This window comes from Podarcis liolepis (genome assembly GCF_965112155.1).
Source record: "Podarcis liolepis genome assembly, chromosome: 17".
NCBI lineage: Eukaryota > Metazoa > Chordata > Lepidosauria > Squamata > Lacertidae > Podarcis > Podarcis liolepis.
In genome coordinates this window covers 14,022,327-14,044,273 of record NC_139571.1, presented here as the reverse complement: position 1 = coordinate 14,044,273, position 21,947 = coordinate 14,022,327, and the positions used below count along the sequence as shown (strand labels likewise).

General features: G+C 43.8%; 1 protein-coding gene across 7 annotated transcripts in view; it reads left to right on the top strand.

Moving 5' to 3' along the window:
- KANK1 (KN motif and ankyrin repeat domains 1) overlaps positions 1–21,183 on the top strand; it is a 127,839-nt gene extending 106,656 nt beyond the window's left edge. For all 7 annotated transcript variants that reach the window (XM_083483296.1, XM_083483298.1, XM_083483299.1 and 4 more), the window contains 9 exons: positions 1,742–1,957; positions 3,401–3,503; positions 5,519–5,746; positions 8,442–8,529; positions 12,455–12,674; positions 14,523–14,665; positions 16,903–17,103; positions 17,838–17,936; positions 19,739–21,183. In XM_083483296.1, coding sequence (XP_083339422.1) covers positions 1,742–1,957; positions 3,401–3,503; positions 5,519–5,746; positions 8,442–8,529; positions 12,455–12,674; positions 14,523–14,665; positions 16,903–17,103; positions 17,838–17,936; positions 19,739–19,804 — 1,364 coding nt within the window. In that variant the 3' untranslated portion in view covers positions 19,805–21,183. The remainder of the gene's footprint in view (positions 1–1,741; positions 1,958–3,400; positions 3,504–5,518; positions 5,747–8,441; positions 8,530–12,454; positions 12,675–14,522; positions 14,666–16,902; positions 17,104–17,837; positions 17,937–19,738) is intronic.
- The last annotated feature ends 764 nt before the right edge of the window (positions 21,184–21,947 follow it).

Sequence of the window (21,947 nt, the reverse complement as noted above, 5' to 3'; positions counted from 1 at the left end):
AAGACTCCACATTTATTGGAAGAAACTAGAAATAATTTATTCTCAATATGCTGAAGGGCCATTGTCTCTTTAAAAAGAAATGCTACATTTTATGTCTCGCTTTGTAAGCACTCTGAGTCATGACTAATAAATGTTTTAAATAAAATAAATGAATACTCCAAGCCCTATTTTGGCAGCTACCTTGTTGCAGAAAGTCCAAGAGCATCTTTTTCTCTGGAGGATAGAAGTGTGAGATATAGAAGTAACCAGCTTCATTTCCAGGTGTTAGATTTACCCCATGGGAGGGACTGTTTATTATTACCTTTTTGTGTGTGGTCATTGAACAGCAGTGCCTTTTTATACAAGTAAAAACTGATGTCCTTGAATTCTGAAAAGCAAAGCAAAATGGTAATTTTTTTAAAAAATTAAATAAGTCCAGTGAAATAACTTCAGATGTTATCTGTTCAAATTGTTTTACAGATAACATTTGAAGTTATTTCACTGGACTTATTTACAGGGAACCAGGCAGAGGGCCTTCTTGGTAGTGGCGCCCACCCTGTGGAACGCCCTCCCATCAGATGTCAAGGAGATAAAGAATTGCACAGCTTTTAGAAGACATCTAAAGACAGCCCTGTATTGGGAAGTCTTTAATGTCTGATGTTTTATTATGTTTCAATATATGCTGTAAGCAGCCCAGAGTGGCTGGGGAAACCCAGCCAGATGGGCAGGGTAGAAATAATAAAATTATTATTATTATTACTACTACAGTGGTGCCTCGCAAGATGAAATTAATTCGTTCTGCGAATTTTTTCGTCTTGCGAATTTTTTCGTCTTGCGAATTTTTCGTCTTGCGAAGCACGGTTTCCCATGGGAATGCATTGAAACGGTTTCCCATAGGAAAAAGGAAACAAACTTGCAAGACGTTTTCGAAGCAAGCCCATAGGGAAATTCGTCTTGTGAAGCAACTCAAAAAACGAAAAACTCTTTCGTCTTGCGAGTTTTTCGTCTTGCGAGGTACCACTGTACTGCCACAGCCTCTGTGACCAGGATGCAAGAGGGGGAGGTGTCTATTCCTGGCATCCAGTGAAATGTGAGCATGTTTAAGAAGTTGGTTTCAATGTAGAAGAGGCCAAGCGAGCACAAACAGGAGAAAACTGTTGTGCATTGTGGATATTTGAGGTATTTCCATTTATAACAAAATACTAGAAATTGAGTACAGTGGTCCCTTGGTTCTCAAACTTAATCCGTTCTGGAGGTCCGTTCCAAAACCAAAGTGTTCCAATATCAAGGCGCGCTTTCCCATAGAAAGTAATGCAAAGTGGATTAATCCGTTCCAGACTTTTAAAAACAAACCCCAAAACAGCAATTTAACATGAATTTTACTATTTAATGAGACCATTGATCCATAAAATGAAAGCAATAAACAATGTACTGCAGTCTCACAATCCCATCAGTAGCTGAAATGGGTTCCACACAGTCACATAAACAAAACCAAAAAGGAGCCACAAAAATGAAAAATAAATAGCAAAAACAGACAGACCTCAGCGTAACACTCAAAACGGAAGTGTGTCACTCAAAACGGAGCACGTTCGGCTTCCAAAAAAGGTTTGCAAACTGGAACACTTCCTTCCGGGTTTGCAGTGTTTGGGTTCCAAGTTGTTTGAGTACCAAGGCGTTTGAGAACCAAGGGACCACTGTATAACAGAAACATTAAGCCAGAAGCTTTCATGGTTCAGTAATCCACTCCTTTCTTTGCTAACAGCGGACAATTTGTTGCACGTTCCTCGTGGCCACCCTGGTAGTTCTCATTTAGTTTCAAGCTCCCAAGTGCTGAAACTGGGTCAGGAGATGGGGACAATAAGCAAGGAGAAGACCACCCTAGTGGGAGCAGGACCGGACCGGACAGCCTCACCCTCCCAAGACAGCACCATGTCTCCAATTAATCTTACAGATGACCAGCTGGCCTCTGGGCTTTATGGTAATTTATTTATTATTGCTTTATTTCTTTTTTGCTTTGTTGTTATTTGTGCTCTTGTTTGTTTGTAAATAAACATATCTGGCCATTATGGCTTCTTCGTGCACCACTCTCAAGTGGAACTCTTTTAGGGAAAATGTCATTAATTCAAGCAGGAGAAATGTAATTCATAATAGAATTATACCCTTGCTCCATGCCCATTTGGTTAGAGGATGACGCTGATACTGGAAAGTTTGGGGCAGCTGCATATTCCACAAAGTCCCTTACAACTCTGCGATTCTATTGTTGCAGACAATATAAATATCTCAGCAACCCAAATATAATGACACCTGTCTCTTACAACACGAAGGAAATGTATACAGTTGTACCTTGGATCTCGAATGGCTTAGTTGCTGAACGTTTTGGCTCCCGAACGATGGAAAACTGGAAGTTGAGTGTTCCGGTTTCTGAACGTTTTTTGGGAAGCCGAATGTCTGACGGTGCTTCCGATTAGCTGCAGGAGCTTCTTGCAGCCAATCAGAAGCCGTGCTTTGGTTTCCAAACGTTTTGGAAGTCGAATGGACTTCTGGAACGGACTTCCAAGGCACAACTGTATTTCAAAGTAAACTCTAAAAACACTTGTGTCTCATACTTCTAAATCCCTTTTGAATCCCCTTTTACATGTTTGCCGCCAGGCGTATGCAAACAGTTCAGAAAAATGTTTTAGGTAATAACTAGCTGGTGGTCTGTTTCAATTTTTGTTTGGTGTTTGTTGTATTATAAATGTTTCAAACCTCTTTGCTTTCTTAATTTTTTTATTTTTGGGTGAAATTACAGTATACGGATATTTTTTTAAAATAAATAATCCAAAGGCTGGGAGAGGAGGCAGCTGGCCATGGGGAAGAGGAGTCAGGGGAGGGCTAATTTCCAGTGCATTATTCATTGGGACACAACTTTATGTGCTTATAACCATACCAGTGGGACGCGAGTGGCGCTGTGGGTTAAACCACAGAGCCTAGGGCTTGGCGATCGGAAGGTCAGCTGTTCGAATCCCCGCAACGGGGTAAGCTCCCATTGCTCGGTCCCTGCTCCTGCCAACCTAGCAGTTTGAAAGCACATCAAAGTGCAAGTAGATAAATAAGTACCACTCCGGCGGGAAGGTAAACGGCGTTTCCGTGCGCTGCTCTGGTTCGCCAGAAGCGGCTTAGTCATGCTGGCCACATGACCCAGAAGCTGTATGCCGGCTCCCTCGGCCAATAAAGCGAGATGAGCACCGCAACCCCAGAGTTGGCCACGACTGGACCTAATGGTCAGGGGTCCCTTTACCTTTTAACCACACCAGTACATCTTAAATCTGTAGGTGAACCAGAGCAGCTTGGCTTTAAGATCTGAAACAGCAGCACACATAGGGATGTGAAAGCTTTACTTAAATGAGTTCTTGTGGCTCTCTCTGTCTCTCTCTCCCAGTATGTGCAAATGAGGGCATGTTGAAGTCCATCATGAAGAAAAAGGATGGGAAAAAGGAAGAGAATGGGAAGAAGAACCTGCAGTTTGTCGGTATTAATGGAGGGTAAGGAGTTCCAGGTCTGAAATAAGCTGCTTCCTTTTCAAAGTCATATCAGCAAAACTGACTACGGTCGTACCTCGGAAGTCGAACAACGTTTCGGCTCCCAAACGCTGCAAACCCAGAAGAGAGTGTTCCGGTTTGTGAATGTTTTTTGGAACCCGAACATCCAACGTAGGTTCTGCAGTTTCCGATTGGCTGCAGGAGCTTCCTGCAGCCAATCGGAAGTGGCGCCTTGGTTTCCAAACATTTTGGAAGTCAAATGGGCTTCCAGAACAAATTCCATTCGACTTCTGAGGTACGACTGTAATGTCCATTATAAAAACAAAAGGAGACTTCACGATATGACAGCCTAAGGATTAGCTTTCCGTGCAATAGTTCCACTTTGTTTTGTGGGTTCCATGTGTTTCTCTGCTGTGTACAGTTTCCTCTGCATGCAAATCCCCATTTTTCTAGCCCTCAAACAACAACATGCTTTCCACAACTAGCTTTTTATGATGTCGGGAATGAGAGCTGCCTAGAATGTGGCTGCACTTTGCTCCTTTTCCCCATTGCGACATTTGTGCCCCACACCCTATGGTCAGGAAGAAGTAAATCCTGTTCCTTTTTAGCAATTCCACACCATTTCATAAGCCTTCTCTCTTTTTCCTTTTAAAAATAAAATAAAATAATAAAATTCAACTCTTTCAAGGCTGTCAGGGAACTGCCATCGGAGCTAGAGGCGGAGGGAAGGCTCCAGAGGGATGCCAGAGAGGGTCCCAGTAGGGAGAGAGGCAGCCCATCTGCTGGGGAAGGAAATCAGCGTAACACCAGTGGAGAAGGGGGGCAGATGGGGGAATCGGAGAGGAGGCTCCAAGACTCCTCGCCGGAGACCAGCGGAGAGAGTATGAGTACTCCACGGCCCACACCCTCCCTGCGCAGAAGACTTCCGCGCAGGGAGAGTAGGAGGAGACTTGGCGTCAAAGAACTTCTTTGCTGGAAGAAGTTCAAGAAACGCCCACTGACGGATTCTGCCAGCAACTGAAACAGCCACGAAGCTAGAGGCTGCCCAGACAGAAAGGGTTCAACCAGGTAACCTAGCCAGGAGTGGCGGCAACTTACGCACGAGCAAGCCCTAGAACCATTACAATGGCTTTGTGCTTCTCCTCTTCAGGGGAGAGGAGCCTGAATCTTGCATTGTGTATTTTAAGGCATTAAAAAATATTATATTCTCTTGTAGCAAAACTTCTCTAATGTATTAAGTGGACAACATAATATTGTGCTACTGATAGTAGATCACAGCTAGTGCAAACTTAAGGATGTACCAGGGGAGAAAATTCCTTTCATAGCCTTACGCTAAAGTGTGCCGCCCAGCGAGTACCCACTCAGCGACCTCATATTTGGCCTGGTCACTTCCTGGTCTGCAGGGTTCTCATTGGCTAATGCCTTTTACACTAAATGCCCATGAATTTTCCACTTTTATGGTCTTTCAGATTAACTGAACACAGCTGTCAATTTGCCATGTGTCTAGTAGACTTGCCCACTTTCAGCGTGTCTTCCTTTTCATAAAAACAAATTGGATTTTCTGCAACGTTTCTGCCTTCTGACAAGACCAATTCGCAACAACAATTGGAAATGGCACTGTATACAAAACAGCTATTATTGCTGAAATGTTGTAATCTTCATGGGGTCACACGGTATTTGCATGAACCAGTCAGGTTTTTAGAAAGTTAGATTTGTTGTTGTACTGTAGTTTTGTTAGCATTGACTAACATCTGTTTGCCCCTACCATTCTGGTGCTTGATTTCTCCTCTACTAGACAGTGCTTTACTACAAATCTTCACTTTTGAACCTTTTGGAGAGAAGCCACCAGACTTTTCTGGACATAGTTTATTCCTCCTCCATAAATGCAATCTGTGAACAACTGGAATCTTGCAGCTACTTAAGTGAAATGAAATAAGCGACATTTTTAATAAGCTGCTTATTAAATGAAATGAATTTATACGCAGCATCGATAGACAACTGAATTTTGTCATGTGTAGGTATGAAACAACATCGAGTGATGATTCCAGTTCAGAAGAGAGTTCTTCATCTGAGTCGGATGATGAGTGTGTCGGGAACGAATACGCTCAAATTGAAGAGAATGGGAGTTTGCTTGCGGTGCAAGGACAGCAGCAGGAGATAAACACTGGAGATGTTAAGTCTGCCAGGGTGGAAGAAATGGTGGAGGTTCCAGAGGCAGAGATGGAGAAAGTGGAAATCCGTGAGAGGTACCATTGTCATTTACGCATTCTAAAATGTTATGTGTCTAGGGAAACTAGACCCCAATTCTGACCATTGGTAGTTGTCTACAGCCTAAGCTTTGGGGGCCAAGTTGAATGTGAGACTTATTTTCGGAACCCAGAAGCTAATTCCTGCTTTGTGTATTGCTTAATATTCAGAGCAGCAGTCACTGCAATCTCTTTATATATTTCTGAGGACCCCAAATTTTCAAAGCATTATTTTCACTTCTCTGTACTTTCAAGTTGCTGTATCTGGAATTTATACCAGTTGTACCTCTCTTATTTCCCCCTCCCCATAAGACCTGTTCCCCAGTACAATAAAAAAAGGGTGAACCAGGGATACCTCAAGCCCCCTTGTAAGTCCTTCAAATTTCTTTTATAGACCTGTTAAAAGCATGTAATTTTTAAGGATATTTAATCTACCTGGTCATTGGACAAAGGGCAGATAGGAGGACTACACAGCTGCCTCCATCCAAAACTGTGTTCCTAGCCGCAAGATTCTTCCTCTTCTAACGCTGGCTCCTTGGTTTCCTGTGTAATTCCTCCTTCTGAAGTCTGGATATGTCTATTATTCTTTCTAGGCTGAGAAATATGCTGAGTGTGGTCTATTAAACCCAAACTCTATGAATGTTAGGGATGTGGGTGGCGCTGTGGGTTAAACCACAGAGCCTAGGGCTTGCCGATCAGAAGGTCAGTGGTTCGAATCCCCGTGACGGGGTGAGCTCCCATTGCTCGGTCTCTGCTCCTGCCAACCTAGCAGTTCGAAAGCACGTCAAAGTGCAAGTAGATAAATAGGTACCGCTCTGGCGGGAAGGTAAACAACATTTTCGTGCGCTGCTCTGGTTCGCCAGAAGTGGCTTAGTCATGTTGGCCACATGACCCGGAAGCTGTACGCCGGCTCCCTCGGCCAATAAAGCGAGATGAGCGCCGCAACCCCAGAGTCGGTCACAACTGGACCTAATGGTCAGGGTTCCCTTTACCTTTATATGAATGTTAAGTTGCTGTCCCACAATTTGTTTGCACCTCTAATAAATAGGATTAAAACACATTCTGTTCTTTGCATTGTAGGCAGTACTGTATGTGTTTTTATTATTTCTTACATAATGAATATACTAAAGCTAGAAATATGGTTTGCGAATGAGAGCCAAAATGAAACACCCATTGAGTTGGGGGAGAAACATTGCTGACACGTAGAGTTAAGAGTGTGTCAAGAGACTTAAATAAATGGCAGAAATGGTAGCACAATAATGGCAGAAATCAAACTTGGAAGCTCCTCATTGATATTTCAGTAACCATCAAACAATGCATATTTATTTAGTGATGAGTGCCGTTTAATCAGATGCCACTCAATAATGTTTGCATCATTACTATTAATTAAACATCCACCGCTTGATTAGATGGCATAATTCAAATGTATTGCACAGTTTAGAATCATAAAGCTGGAAATAATAGATGATTGCTCCAGGATAATTGACAATCCTGTCCTTCGTGACACAAACATCCTTTGCAAATTAGTCTCTGGCACGATTGTACAATGGCGACCTGAATGACTTCAAGTGCATCTTGCCAGAGATGCTTGCAATGTAACATAATATGTCATGGCGTGACCGTGGCTCTAGGGTAGAGCAGCTGTTTTCCATTCAGAAGGTCGCAGGTTTGATCCCTGGTGTCTCCAAGTAGAGCTGTCTCAGTTCCTGGAGAGCTGTTGACAGTCAGCGAAGACAATATTGAAGTAGATTAATTAAAGGTCTGACTCAGTACAGTGGAACCTTGGTTCTCGAACTTAATCCGATCCAGGAGTCCGTTCGACTCCCGAAACAGTTTGAAAACCAAGGCATGGCTTCCGATTGGCTGCATGAGCTTCCTGCACTCAAGTCGCGTCGGACATTTGGCCTTGGAAAAACATTCTCAAACCGGAACACTTACTTCCGGGTTTGCAGCGTTCGGGAGCCGATTTGTTCAGCAATTAAGCCGTTCGGGAACCGAGGTTCCAGTGTGCAAGGCAGCTTCCCATGTTCTTAAGTAACATACATTGGAGCAAGCCATCCATAGATTCAGGCAGCCAGATTTCTTGTTGCATTGAAGGGGTCTTCACACGTATTGCACGATAGCTCCTGTATCTACCTGCTTGCTTTCAGTCCTCTAAACAGTGACGCTGCATAAGGGCTTTCAAGTACGAAGGCTTTGTACACAACTGCTGATTTTTTCTGGGGGGACGCAGGGGGACGCATACCCCTAAACCTTTTGTGAATCTAAGTTTTGCCTCATTGAGGGGCAGTATTTCAATATGAGTAGGAAAATGAGAGTATATCTCTCTCTCTCTCTCTCTCTCTCTCTCTCTCTCTCTCTATATATATATATGGAAAAAAGCCCTGGCCTTTAGACTAATTGGAGGGGCTTTAAGAGGGTGGGGAGATATTTTAGGCATTGATCTTTGAGGATACTTTTTCAGAAGTTTATAATAAAATGCGTAAGGCATCTTACCACCTTCCTTGGTATAAAGTCAGTTCATGCCACTGTTCTTCTTTCTCAAAGTAGCTCCACTGTCTTCTGCTGCCCTAAAAAATTCCAAATTGCAGCGGTTGATAAAGAGCACCCTATTTTTTCATCCCCCCCCCTGCCCCAAACATGAATGTCAGAAAGTGTGTTGTCTAAACATAACCTCTTTTTTCCCCTCCTTCAGATATGAATTGAGTGAAAAGATGCTGTCTGCCTGCCATCTTCTTAAAGGCAGCATCGATGATCCAAAGGCTATGCTCAGCAAAGAGATAGTAAGTCCAGTGATATTTGAAAATCATATATGCTCTCATTACGTGCCACATTAAAATCTGAGTTGCCTAAGAGAAGTGGTTAGCTACTTATTTCATGGAGCTGTCTATATGCCAAGACATCACTGCCTTGATTGCTGCAGCTTGCCGGATCCTGCTTAGATGAAGCAAAAATTTAAAAGGCCCATAAAAGGGAAATTTCCCTGGAAATAGCAGGTTGCATTTCCTGCTTCCTGCAGCAAAGTTATCCGTGTAGACCTGTTTACAGGTAGGTAGCTGCGTTGGTCTGCCGTAGTCTAAGCAACATAAAAAAAATCCTTCCAGTAGCACCTTAGAGACCAACTAAGTTTGTTATTGGTATGAGCTTTCATGTGCATGCACACTTCTTCAGATACAGTGGTACCTCGGGTTAAGTACTTAATTCGTTCCGGAGGTCCGTTCTTAACCTGAAACTGTTCTTAACCTGAAGCACCACGTTAGCTAATGGGGCCTCCGGCTGCTGCCGCACTGCCGGGGCACGATTTCTGTTCTCATCCTGAAGCAAAGTTCTTAACTTGAAGCACTATTTCTGGGTTAGCGGTGTCTGTAACCTGAAGCGTATGTAACCTGAAGCGTATGTAACCCGAGGTACCACTGTACTGAAGAAGTAGACCTGCTTAATCTACTGTGGACACTCAAGGGACCATGGTAGGATGAAGGTAGCCACATTTGTGTGCCAAAATGACCCCAAGCATTCCTTCCCTTCAATAAGAGTGATGGAGGCTTGAATCTAATTTCAGTCCCATCCAAAAAGACTTCAGCCCACTTACCTTCCCAAACATCATTGTGATGCTAGTTAATGCAGCTATTAATAGAAGGAAAGCATTTTTTTAAAGGCTTGGTTTAAAGCCCCATGAAGCATCCTCAAGCTGCTGAAAGCAGAACTACCATTCACTTAGTCATGCTTCTGATTTTGGCAGCCCTAACATGTTTGGGAAAGTACTCAGGATAGGAAGTTTGCATTCCTCTTGATTATGAAAGTATAAAGTTTGTGTTCCAATGTGGAATGTACTCCAGCTCTAGCCAAACACAGGAAGAAATTCTTTCCATCTCTCCATTTTTGAAGTTGGGCTGAAGTATATGCTCTGGGCCACGCAGACGAGTAGATCAAAGCTGATGGGCCCTTCAGCCTCAGGTGTCCACAAATACCGTATTTTTCGCTCTATTAGATGCACTGGACCATAATACGCACCTAGTTTTTAGAGGAGGAAAACAAGAAATAAGAAAGCAACACAAAGCATCCTGAGCTAAGAGGGAATGCTCCTCCATCTTTGCTCAGGAGGCTTTGCGGGGCTACCCCTGAAGCCAGGAGAGCAAGTGGGATTGGTGCACACCGATCCCTCTTGCCCTCCTGGCTTCAGCGAAAGCAAACCTCCTGGCTTCCCCCCACCTCCTGCAAGAGCCGCTCGCTCTTTAAAGGGAGTGCGGCTCTTGGGGGCTTTTCTGGGAGGTGGGGGAAGGGACAGAGTTGCACGCTCTGTCCCTTCCCCCACCTCCTGCAAACGCCAGGGATAGCTGAGCAAAGCCTCTGCAGGGCAGCAGATGAAAGCTCCCTCTTGCTGTTCTGGCTTCTGGGGTAGCCCCGCGCAGCCTCTCCCGGGCTGGGGAGGCTGCATGCGGCTAAACAAGAAGCCAGGACAGCCAGTGGGAACTCTGTGATCCTGCTGGCTGTCCTGGCTTCCTGCTTGGCTGCGCGCAGCCTTTCCCGGGCATCCCCTGCTCAGGAGAGGCTGTGCGCAGCTAAGGTTCGCCCAAGAGCCACGCTCCCTTTAAAGAGCGTGCAGAGTGTGTGTGCGTCTCTTGGGGGCTTTTCCCCGAGGAGGGAGAAGGGCAGCCCTTTTCCCTCCTCGTGGAAAAGCCCCCAAGAGACGCACACACGCTCCCTGCAGCTCTTTAAAGGGAGCACTGAGCGGAGCCTCCCACCTGTATTCGCTTCATAAGACGCACACACATTTCCCCTTACTTTTTAGGAGGGGGAAAGTGCGTCTTATAGAGTGAAAAATAACCTGCATTATCTCTGAGCTTTCCGGCAGGCTTTCCTTCACACTGTTTATGGCAGGGGTCAGCAAAATTTTTAACAACGGGCCAGTCCACTGTACCTCAGACCTTGTGGCAGTCCAGAGAAGAGACACCGGGGGGGGGGGAGCTGGAAGAAGAGGCGAGGGGGGCAAGTAGTCCTCCCCCAACCCCAGCCGCTGTGTTTACCTACCCACGGGCTGCCGCCACTGCCGCCGCTGCTGCTTCTTGTGCGTAGGCAGAGCGAGCTCTGCTCTCTGGCCCAGGGCGGCGGTGGAGGGAAGATGAGCGGCGTGAAAGGGCTGGCTCCAGAGAGGGGCTGCTTAAAATGGCACTCAGCCAGCTCAGCCCAGCCCCCTTCCTCCTCTAGGCAGGGCGGGGAGAAGCCAGGAGTAATAATATAATAATATTATAATAATAATAATTTATTAGTTATACCCCGCCCATCTGGCTGGGTTTCCCCAGCCACTCCGGGCGGCTTCCAACAAAATATTAAAATACCGTAATGCATCAAACATTAAAAGCTTCCCTAAAGAGGGCTTCCTTCAGATGTCTTCTAAAAGTCTGGTAGTTGTTCTCTTTGACATCTGAAGGGAGGGTGTTCCACAGGGCGGGCACCACCACCGAGAAGGCCCTCTGCCTGGTTCCCTGTAACCTCACTTCTCGCAGGGAGGGAACTGCCAGAAGGCCCTCGGAGCTAGACCTCAGTGTCCAGGCAGAACAATGGGGATGGAGACGCTCCTTCAGATATACCAGGAGGGAGGGAGGAGGTGCTGCCGCAGTGTGGGGGGGGGAATGGAATAGCGCAGCCTGAACCAACATAATCCCCACGCCGATCCACGGACAGTCCGCGGGCCGGATCCTGAAGGCAATTGGGCCTGATCTGGCCTGTGGGCCTTCGTTTGCCGACTCCTGGTTTTTGGCATCATTTTAGTGAAAAACTATGTTGAGTGTATACACACAGATGAACATGTATGCAAATGCCACCTTAGAGATAATTAGTATTTCTGGAGGGCTCGTAGCCAATAAAGCTCAATTTATGTCAATCCTGACTCAAGAGCCAGATTTTCTGGGTTAAAGGACTTTCCAGTCGCACATCTGCCCTGCTGGCTACCTTTCTTCTGTGTCACACAGTATTACTTCGTATTGCATACTATAGCTTCTGCTCCATCCTATGTTAAAAGTATGGCTTTTGTCCATGGGCACCAGATTCTGCTGAAGCAGTTGAGCACTCCCTAGAGATATATTGTCTGTGGTTGTCTATTGCCCTGGTCCTGCTTTTAGCACCAATAAAAGCAATGCAGTGTTAAAAAAAGAAAAGCAAACCCAAGTATCCTCACAATAATTTCAAAGCTGCAGAAACAATGTCTTTCAACCACCCAATGCCTGGGCAAATGGGGCTGTTCTCAAATGCTGCATAAATGTTAATGATCAGGGGGAGATGAATCTCACCATGGATGGTTCCCTTTTCTTGGCAAGAGAAGAGGAGGCTCCTTGCATGCTTTCTCTCCCATGTGCAAATGCACTATTTTGTCAACCACCAAAACACTCTATTTATCCTCCGAATGTCCATGAACATAGTTATTTCAAAATTGTTGCAGGAGGCAGGTAAAAGTCAAGCCCTGTTAAAGCAGACACTTACACTTTGTGCTTTGTGTGGCTAAAATACTACAGAAGCCAGAAAAATAGTTAATAATAATAATAATAATAATAATAATAATAATAATAATAATAATGATGTGGTGGCCTAGGAATTTTTGACAACTTTTGATTTAAAGGAGAAGGCTACTTTCCCTGTAATTTCAGTACTGGACAGAAACAGCTTGCAAATATAGCCATCCCTTTGAAAAACTTTTTTGTGTCTCTTTGGCAGAGATTTTGTTTAAACACCATCCAGCACGAGTGGTTCCGTGTATCCAGCCAAAAGTCAGCTGTTCCTGCAATGGTTGGAGACTACATCGCTGCTTTTCTGGAGGTTTCTCCTGCAGTCCTCAGATATATCATCAACATGGCGGATGGCAATGGCAACACAGCTCTCCATTACAGCGTCTCCCACTCGAACTTTGAAATTGTGAAGCTGCTTTTAGATGCAAGTAAGTTGGCTGTTCTGAAATGTTTGTGTGATCTCCGTGCAGAGCACTGGGTCCCTCTCCAGCAGAATGTCAGATAAAAGTCCTGGCACGCGACGGGTGCAACACAACATCAGCATTTAATATTTCTATAATTTGTGCCACCACTCCTTAAGCACCGACTGATCTCTAGCATCTTAATTCCCAGCAAGCAGCTGCAGATAACCACCTCCTGAAGCCACCTGTCCCTTCTTTCCAGTTCAGACCTAGGTTACTAGAGCTCTCATTAGTGGATGAATGTTGCTTCAATAAGGGCTGCAATTGAAAACTGCCTTTCATCATTCTGCATACAGTTAAATGAGCTTTTAATGATATGGACAACTCAGACCCTTCTGTTACCAGGTTGGCTTATAAGACAACTTGCCAGAACTGGATGCTGATGAACACCTGGTGTCTTAGTTGGGAAGTTCTGAAATCAAAAGTTTTTACAACACTCTTTGAGGGATAATTTCCCATATTTGAATCTTTGAGGGATAATTTCCCATAATTGAATCTGTGGAGTCCTGGACGCTTCAGAGGCAAGAGGCCTATTGAATTAAAATTTGGATTGCTTTAATATATAGTGTATGCTTATTTTGTAACCTCAAGGTTAATTAGATTTTTTATTTTTAACTGTTTGCATATGAATGTTTCCATTTAAATGTTTATTGAAAACTGCACCTTTTAAAGAATATTCTCTGCAGTGGAAACTGGCTTAAAACTGTAGTTTACAGTTCTCTACAAATAATTATTGGCTTAATCTGCTGCTATGACTTCAGAGAATGCATGCTTTTTGCTTCAGTGTCTATTCTTGTCCCAATGTCACATGTGGATATTTATCTTGGAAACAGCAGCCAATAAATTGGAAGTTTGTGTAACTAGTCATCTTATAGAAATATGTGCAATCTGTCTGTCCACATTTTCAGTGGCGTAGCGTGGGGGGTGCAGGGGGGGCCGGCCGCACCGGGCGCAACATCTGGGGGTTAGGGTTAGGGGGCGCAAATCCACGGGTTAGGGGGCGCAAATCCACGGGTTAGGGGGCGCAAATTACTTGCCTTGCCCCGGGTGCTGACAACCCACGCTACGCCACTGCACATTTTTTAAAAAAAATTGAATCAGCACATCCAAGACTTCCTAGCTAGCAAGTTTGAAGGCCTTCAGAGCTCCTTTTAGAGACTCTTGGACAAAGATAATAAACTGGTGTGCTAGGCCTGAACAAAAGCAGTAGCTTCCTTGGTGCTAGGAATTTTCTTCCTTGCTTTTGGCAGTTCCTCAGGGGACCTGAATGCATTTGAAGCCACACAAATGCTGTTCAGTGAAGAAAGCCATTTAACCGGCAAGTCATGTCTGAAAGCTTTGGAAATGTAAAAAGTGTTCCTTAATGGCTATACTGCGGTGTAAAGTTGCGGGGGGAACAGTGCAGACACTTCTATATATTTCGGCCACTATTTCACTGTTTTGTGTGATGTTTCCTGTCGTAAATCCGAAGCTTTATCCCTGCATACCTGAAACTCTGGCAGAAGCTGGTACTGTCCGCCTGCAGTTCTGTTCATAGAATTTTTGAACAATTGCCTTCAAGCTAACTGCCTTAGCAGTCACATGAAATGTGGCTTTGTGCCCTCTCTCTCCTATAATGCATACAATAACGAGAGTTGTTTGCTTTCCTTGGCTCAAGAACCACGCTTGCCTCCTTTGGAAGTCCTTCTGAATCATCTTCATTATGTAAGCAATTGCTGAACTTCCAGAAGGGCTGCTCTAGTAACAGACGATTCAGTTCTTTTGCACAATTGCATCCAACTTTCTCAAGAGACGGTCTCTTCTTCCCCTCTGCAGATGTCTGCAATGTAAATCACCAGAACAAGGCTGGCTACACCCCCATTATGCTGGCTGCTCTTGCAGCTGTAGACGCGGAGAAAGAAATGAGAATAGTGGAAGAGCTCTTTGCCTGTGGGGATGTGAACGCTAAAGCAAGCCAGGTTTGTGCCGCTGAATTCAGCCTTCATTGCGCAGCGATAGACGTTCAGGCTCAATCCGCCTCTTAGTGTTTCTTTCCATGTCACTTCACTAGATCACTTAAAACAAGCTACCGCTTCTTATTTTTGCTTTGCTACCCCATGCAAACTGCAATTTCCTGGCATATTTTGTTGGCCAGGCACTAGAGTCTGCCTGCCTGCCTGCCTGGGCAACAGATTTCTGCCCCTACAGTAGGACTTTCCTCTCCTCCCTCTTGATTTGATTCGCTTCGATAATCTTTATTGTCATTGTGCCATACAGAACAACGAAATTGAAAAATCTACATCAGACATTCAAAACCCAACAAGCCTGCTATCCCAATCTGCTTAGCCCCCTAAAAACTCTGATACCCCATTTTTAAATACAATATACTCCCATACAGACTCCTTACAATGTGTTTAAAACCCAAATCGCATTTGGATAGAAACTGTTTCTCAGGCGGCTAGTCCTAGTCTTTATAACCCTGTACCTTCTTCCAGAAGGCAGAAGCTGAAAGAGATCATTTCCGGGGTGTGCACTATCCTGCGCTATCTCTGCAGCTTTCTTATGGCACCTGGAAGCATAGATTTGATCCAAGGTGCGAAGAGTGCACCCAATTATTTTTGTAGCCCCACAGCAGATTTTGGTGGGTGCAAAGGGGGGGGAGGGGAAATCCCACTGTGGGAGTGGGAGTCCCCTTGTGCAATGCTGGTTGCTGCCCATTCTAACCCATTACTAGTAAATTCTGTGAGTAATGCAAAATGCCAGAACCCAACCAGACCCTCTTTTGATCTATGCATTTGCATTTTAATAGGATTTTGGTAAAAGGTGTAAGCATTAAATGCAAATTACTACCCTGCAAACATAAGTAAATTACTTCATGCTTGTGTGTTGTGCTTCGCATTTTTGTGTTTCTACTATTGAAGTTGAGCCTACATGGATGTTTTTATATCTGCAATTGTATTAACTGTTTTTATATGTGTGCAATAGTTTTATATACGTTTTGATCGTATTGTGAAGTCACTTTGAGTTGCCTCATAGGACACAGGTCCTAAATAAATACCGTATTTTTTGCACCATAACACTCACTTTTTTCCTCCTAGAAAGTAAGGGGAAATGTCTGTGCGTGTTATGGAAGGAATGCCTACGGGTGGCATGCCTACGGATTTTCCTCCTCTAAAAACTACGTGCGTGTTATGGTCGGGTGCGTGTTATAGAGCGAAAAATATGGCAAATAATATACACATACACAGTCAACATTTTCCCCTAGACCTGAATCTATTACAGTAACTTAGAATGAAGAAAGCTGTAATATCATCTGCAGTGGGGCGAAGCCAGCTTTCAATCAGTTTGCACATATAAAAACAGTTAAAACAATTACACATCTAATACAGATACCAACTGGGATAAAAAATATTCCCTTGTTGAAAAAGGAACATCTTCAGCAGGTGCTGAAACGCTGAGCTCAGCGCCCCCCAGGCTTCTGGGTGCAGGCAGCTCTCCGCAAGCAGTGGGAGAGCTTCCTGAAGCCTGGAGAGCGAGAGGGGTAGGTGCGCACCGACCCCTCTCGCTCCCCAGGCTTCAGCGAAAGCCTGCATTCGCCCCATAGGACGCACACACATTTCCCCTTCATTTTTGGAGGGGAAAAGTGCGTCCTATAGGGCGAAAAATACGGTAGGTTTCCAGGCAGGGGTTGATCACGGTGTGGATTTGCCATGCATGCCTTCCACTTAGTGTGTTTCTCCCTTTCATCCCGAGTTTGAGCGTCTTCAAAGCCCATGACACCTTTGGTAAAGGCTGTTCTCCAGTTGGAGCACTCGCAGGCCAGTGTTTCCCAATTGTTGGTGTTCATACTACATTTTTTTAAAATTTGCCTTGAGAGAGTCTTTAAACCTCCTTTGTTGACCACCAGCATTATGCTTTCCATTTTTAAGTTCGGAATAGAATAGTTGCTTTGGAAGACGATCATCAGGCATCCTCACAACATGACCAGTCCAACAAAGTTGATGTTGAATAATCATTCCTTCGACACTGGTGATCTTTGCTTCTTCCAGTACACTGGCATTAGTTCGCCTTTCTTCCCAAGTGGTGTGTAAAATGTTTCGGAGACACTGTTGATGGAATCTTTCGAGGAGTTGGACAGAGTTTGATCTGGGTATGACTCCACTATGCTAATCTGTGCTCCAGGAAACATGTATCATTTTTGTTCTCCTGCATGCAGGCTGGCCAAACTGCTCTCATGCTTGCTGTGAGCCATGGGCGAATAGATATGGTGAAAGCTCTGCTGGCTTGTGGCGCAGATGTCAACATCCAGGATGACGAGGGCTCCACGGCTTTGATGTGCGCTAGCGAACACGGACACGTGGAAATAGTCAAACTTCTGCTGGCTCAGCCGGGATGCAATGGCACGCTGGAGGATAATGTGAGTTGCCATCAGAGGCCTGCTGCGGAAGGGGAGGAGGGTCAAATCAGCCCCCAGCTGGTGGCGGCTGGAAGAGGAGGAGCCACCGGCCATCGAAGCCGCATTGCCACCATGTTCAGCTCCACCCCCAACGCCCTGAAGTCGACCCCCCTCCATCGCCTTTGCAAGCTGGCACCTCTGGCTGTGTCATTATATCTTGAAGTCTTTATAAGGCAATATAGCACCCTGTGATTCTGACAATGGTGGGGTTTTTTGTTTTTGTGTCAAGATTACACATGTAGGAAAGTCGTAAAGAGAAACCTGCCCTCTGGGAGTGTCTGAAATTTAAGAATGTGGTTAATTTAACTGGAACTGTCACAGCCAATTCTAAGATTTGATGAACATTTTATCACCCCATTTCTCTTCCTCTGGGCAATATAATGTTCAGCTTCCTAAAATGGTCACCAAATTACTTGGTGTTCTTGTGGTCCCAGTGTTCTTATAATAATCCTGCTCCCTCGTTGAGAAGACCCCCTGACCATTGCATTGCCTCACAAAACAGAAGCACAAATCTTGCCAATTATAATAAGTGTTTTTGAAACTTACTCTATATGGTTTTGGCTGGCTGAATGACAGGACTTGCATTTTGCTCTCTTTCAACATTCAAAGGCTGTTGCACTTTTAAGAAAGTTCTAGATGGACATATGCACATTATTTCTCTCTCTCTCTCTCTCTCTCTCTCTCTCTCTTTTAAGGATGGCAGTACGGCACTTTCGATAGCCCTGGAGGCAGGGCACAAGGATATAGCTGTTCTTCTCTATGCTCACGTGAACTTTTCCAAAACACAGTCCCCGGTGAGTTACATGGTTACATTCCACACATAATTCTTTGGTTTATGTGGTCAGGGTTGGCAAAAGGATTTTTGAGTCTTCGTCCAAGTCAGTGCCGACTCTCAAAGTTTAGAAACTTAACCAGTAGTGATCTTGGTATGTCTCTCCCACTTTAGCCTTCTGCTTGGTGTCACTGTAGCTGCTATTCTTAATTTCAGTATTTTTTTCTTCTTGTGATGGTTGGAATTTTTCTGCCATGGTTGCTGGAACAAGATCTTTATTAAAAGATACACTGATGAGAAAGGTGTGCCCCATTGCAGGTACTAATATATGGTGCAGTTTGAAGCAACTGGAAGCCTAAGAACTGACTCCTTTTGGAAGAAACCATTGTCCAGGCCCATTAGATATTATTCCAACTTTTACTTGCAGAACTTTCTTCAAAGCACAAAAACTTCAAATGATACATCCAAAATATCCATACAGTGTCTTGTTCTGTCCAGCACAGGCTCAGCATCTTAGAAAATGTGAAATAATCCAAACAGATCTAGAAGCAGCGGTCTGTCTCTCCCTGCAGCCTGCCTTAGGCTTTTTATATGCAGAGCTTCATTTACATCCTCACTCCACAGAGTTTGAGAGAAAGAAAATGGCCACCACTCTTACAAGATGGCGAGTTTGCAACTCAGTACCTTTGTCACCTGATCAAATGTTACATTCAGTTTAGAGCAAGCAGAAAACAACAGTTAGCTAATTATCAACCCATTAAGAAGCCCAGGAACCACTTAGAAAGCCAATGTTGCCAATACGCATTTAGCCATTTTACTTTTTAAACCTTCATTAATACTCAGACATTTTCCCATTTCTGAGTGAATTAAACCAATTATACTTAACATGCCCACACCCACCTCCAGTGTTGGATAGTCTGGTCTCCAGGGTGGAGGTTGTGTCACTTTCCCGATCCAGGGTACTCATACTCCCTTTTTTGCTATAAAAATCCACCACTGTTCCTGTTTCTTGCTGTTTTTCTTTCTATCTGCTATGATGGCTTCAATCGAAAAATGATGTCCTGTGGCCACTGTCTCATGAAAGCCGTGTTCTTTCACTGCTTCATGTGGGAATGTTCAGGGAGACAGGAGAGGATATATTGTTTATTAATATCCTTCCTAACTTGCACTAGCAAGTTCCTTTACTTAGCAGAGTTGTACATTTCCCTTTTAAACGCACAGTGAATAGCTGGTTGCAGGCTTGTGTAAGCCTCTCACTATTAGGTTTCTGGTAAGTTCCCTTATTTCCCTCTTAAAAGAATAAACACGCCACAATCTTGTATAAAGTATATAAAAGAAGTTTACTCACATTCAGTTCACAGTTGGATCCCTGAAGGCAGACTTAGTTGCAAAGTATATGCATGTGGATCAATCACATATGGAGATAATCTCTAGCTAAAAAGCTGCTCCAATGACGGAGGAAGTCAAGGAGAGAGAGAGAGTGCTGTGTGCCTTGTCCTTTTTGTTACCTGGACAGGTAAGGTCACACCCACCTCTAGTCACATGCAAAGGAAGTGTGTCCCAGCCAGGAGGAAACAGGAAGTTTTCTACTGGCTGGACCAAATATTCCCCTACACGTCCACTCTAGGAAAACAAGGAATGTTGTACTTGACTGCTACTTAGGTATCACATCCCACACTTCAGAACTGTACTGAAGTTGATGGAGCTGCACCTATCTTTGCACCAATAAAAGTATTCGGTAAGCTTTAAACTAGGGTCAGTTGCTTTCTACGGCCACCTTAATTATTTCCCGTCTTTAACAGCCGTCTCCTTTTTCTTTTCTAGGGCACCCCGAGGCTTGGAAGAAAGCCATCTCCTGGTCCTACACATAGAGGCACATTTGATTGCTAATGCACATGTATCTGTAAACTCTCATGTCACCTCTCCCAAGCTGCTAGCGGTTACTGTTTTACAGTGACAGATATTGAATGTAATCGTCTTGTGCCTGAACTCACCAGCAAACTGAAAGCAAACGCCTAGAGCTAAAGACAAAGAAGGATCAACAGGAAGAAAAGTCGGGATAGCACCTTTCCTAACAAAGTCACCTAGGATCTGTGTACATAGCGTGACCATGGTCATGTGTGTGTGCCTGCTCACCACATGGACTGGGCAGACTTCCCCATGCCAGTGCAGGATCTTACAGGTTTACAGTGAGGTATAGGGAAGTATCTGATGACAGGGCAAGTTGCTGGACACAAAGGACGCTGCTAGCGAGATAATTGCCGTAGCTACCATACTTTTCGGTGTATAAGACAAGCTTTTTTTTTTTTTTATTCAAAAAGTATATTAAAAATTTGGGGGTGTCTTATACACGGATAGTACATCAGGGCGACGTGTGATAGGTTGCTCAAAAACTTTGGGCTACTCCCCCCCCAAAAAACCTTAACAACTATGGGAAATCCTCTCCCAAAAAAAAAAAAGGTCAACAACCATTTTCTTAATTAGGAGTCCCCAAAAATAGGAGGCTTCTTATACAGGGGGGCGTGTTATATCCAGAAAAATACGGTATTTTCATGCAGCCTTTGTGTGGCATCTGTAGCCCTTTGAGTCTTCCTAGAGCCCACATTTTCAGCCTCTAGGAAATGGTATGATGTTTTTGCTGCAGAATATATCTTCTGTTACTTTGCGTACAGTTTTTAAGCTATCTGTTCAGTTATGACTGTACTCCCCCTTAATGCACCTCTGGACAAATCTTGTTAGCTTTTTTTAAGGTATGTTCTTTACAGATATTTATATTTGCTAATGTTGAAATTGTTGGCAAGAACTCTTTTATTATAAATGTCATTCCAAAACGGTTTTGAGTGTGTTCATGCTTATTTTAAAAAAAAGTGGCAATTGATTATGTTGTCAGCTCTTTGGAATCTCAGCTGGTGGGTTGATGGCTTAACAGTGGAAGATGGGTCTGAAACTTGCTAAATAAACTGTTGCTGCCGATTTGTATAGCTTTTATATCAAAGATTAAGTCAGTATTTTTGACACTTTTTATTCCATTGTAATTAAAATAATACATTACACAATTGTTAACTAGATTTTATTAACTGTTATATACATGATCCCTGAGATATATTGGAAGATATGTTCATCTCTAATGAAATCAAAGGTAGTTCTGGGCACATATATATGAAAAGCTATTTCTCTGTCATGTTCACTTCAGTCATGTGCATTTTAATGTTTGAAGTGCCTTAGACTCTTGCCATATTTTCAAAATAAAATTTCCTTATGCTATTTTATTTCTGACTTTTGTTGTTTTATGGAATTGGAAAAGCAATGATTTGGGGCTGCTTTTTACTCGCCCTTTGCTTTTCATGTGTTTTAATAGCACACTAACCTCTTGAGAGCTGGAAACCTGAATTGCAAGGGAACTTGAATGAAATAAAACTTCTAAGAAGTTTCTTGAAGATGTAGCATTGATCTTCTGGAAATAACTGGGCTTATTTAACACCTGATTAAAAATAAAAGTTTGGCTTTGCACTATGTTAAGGTGCATTTAGCAGCCTGAACATATTTTCACAGCTCTGTGAAAATTCAGCACAAAGCAAAGAGGAGCACCACCACTGTGGGCAGGGCAGAAATGGTACTCAAAAGTGATGGCTGTTTTTGTATTACAGTGGTACCTCGGGTTACATACGCTTCAGGTTACATACGCTTCAGGTTACATACGCTTCAGATTACAGACTCCGCTAACCCAGAAATAGTGCTTCAGGTTAAGCACTTTGCTTCAGGATAAGAACAGAAATCGGGTTCCAGTGGTGTGGCAGCAGCAGGAGGCCCCATTAGCTAAAGTGGTGCTTCAGGTTAAGAACGGACCTCCAGAACAAATTAAGTACTTAACCCAAGGTACCACTGTATTTAGGAGTGCCACTGAAGATACAACCTAAAATACTGAAGCAAATAAATAAATATCTGTCAACTAAGGGGTAATGAAAAGAAATAGTCATAAAATGATGATATCCAGCTTAGCTATTTTCCTTGTAATAGAACTGGCCGCTACACT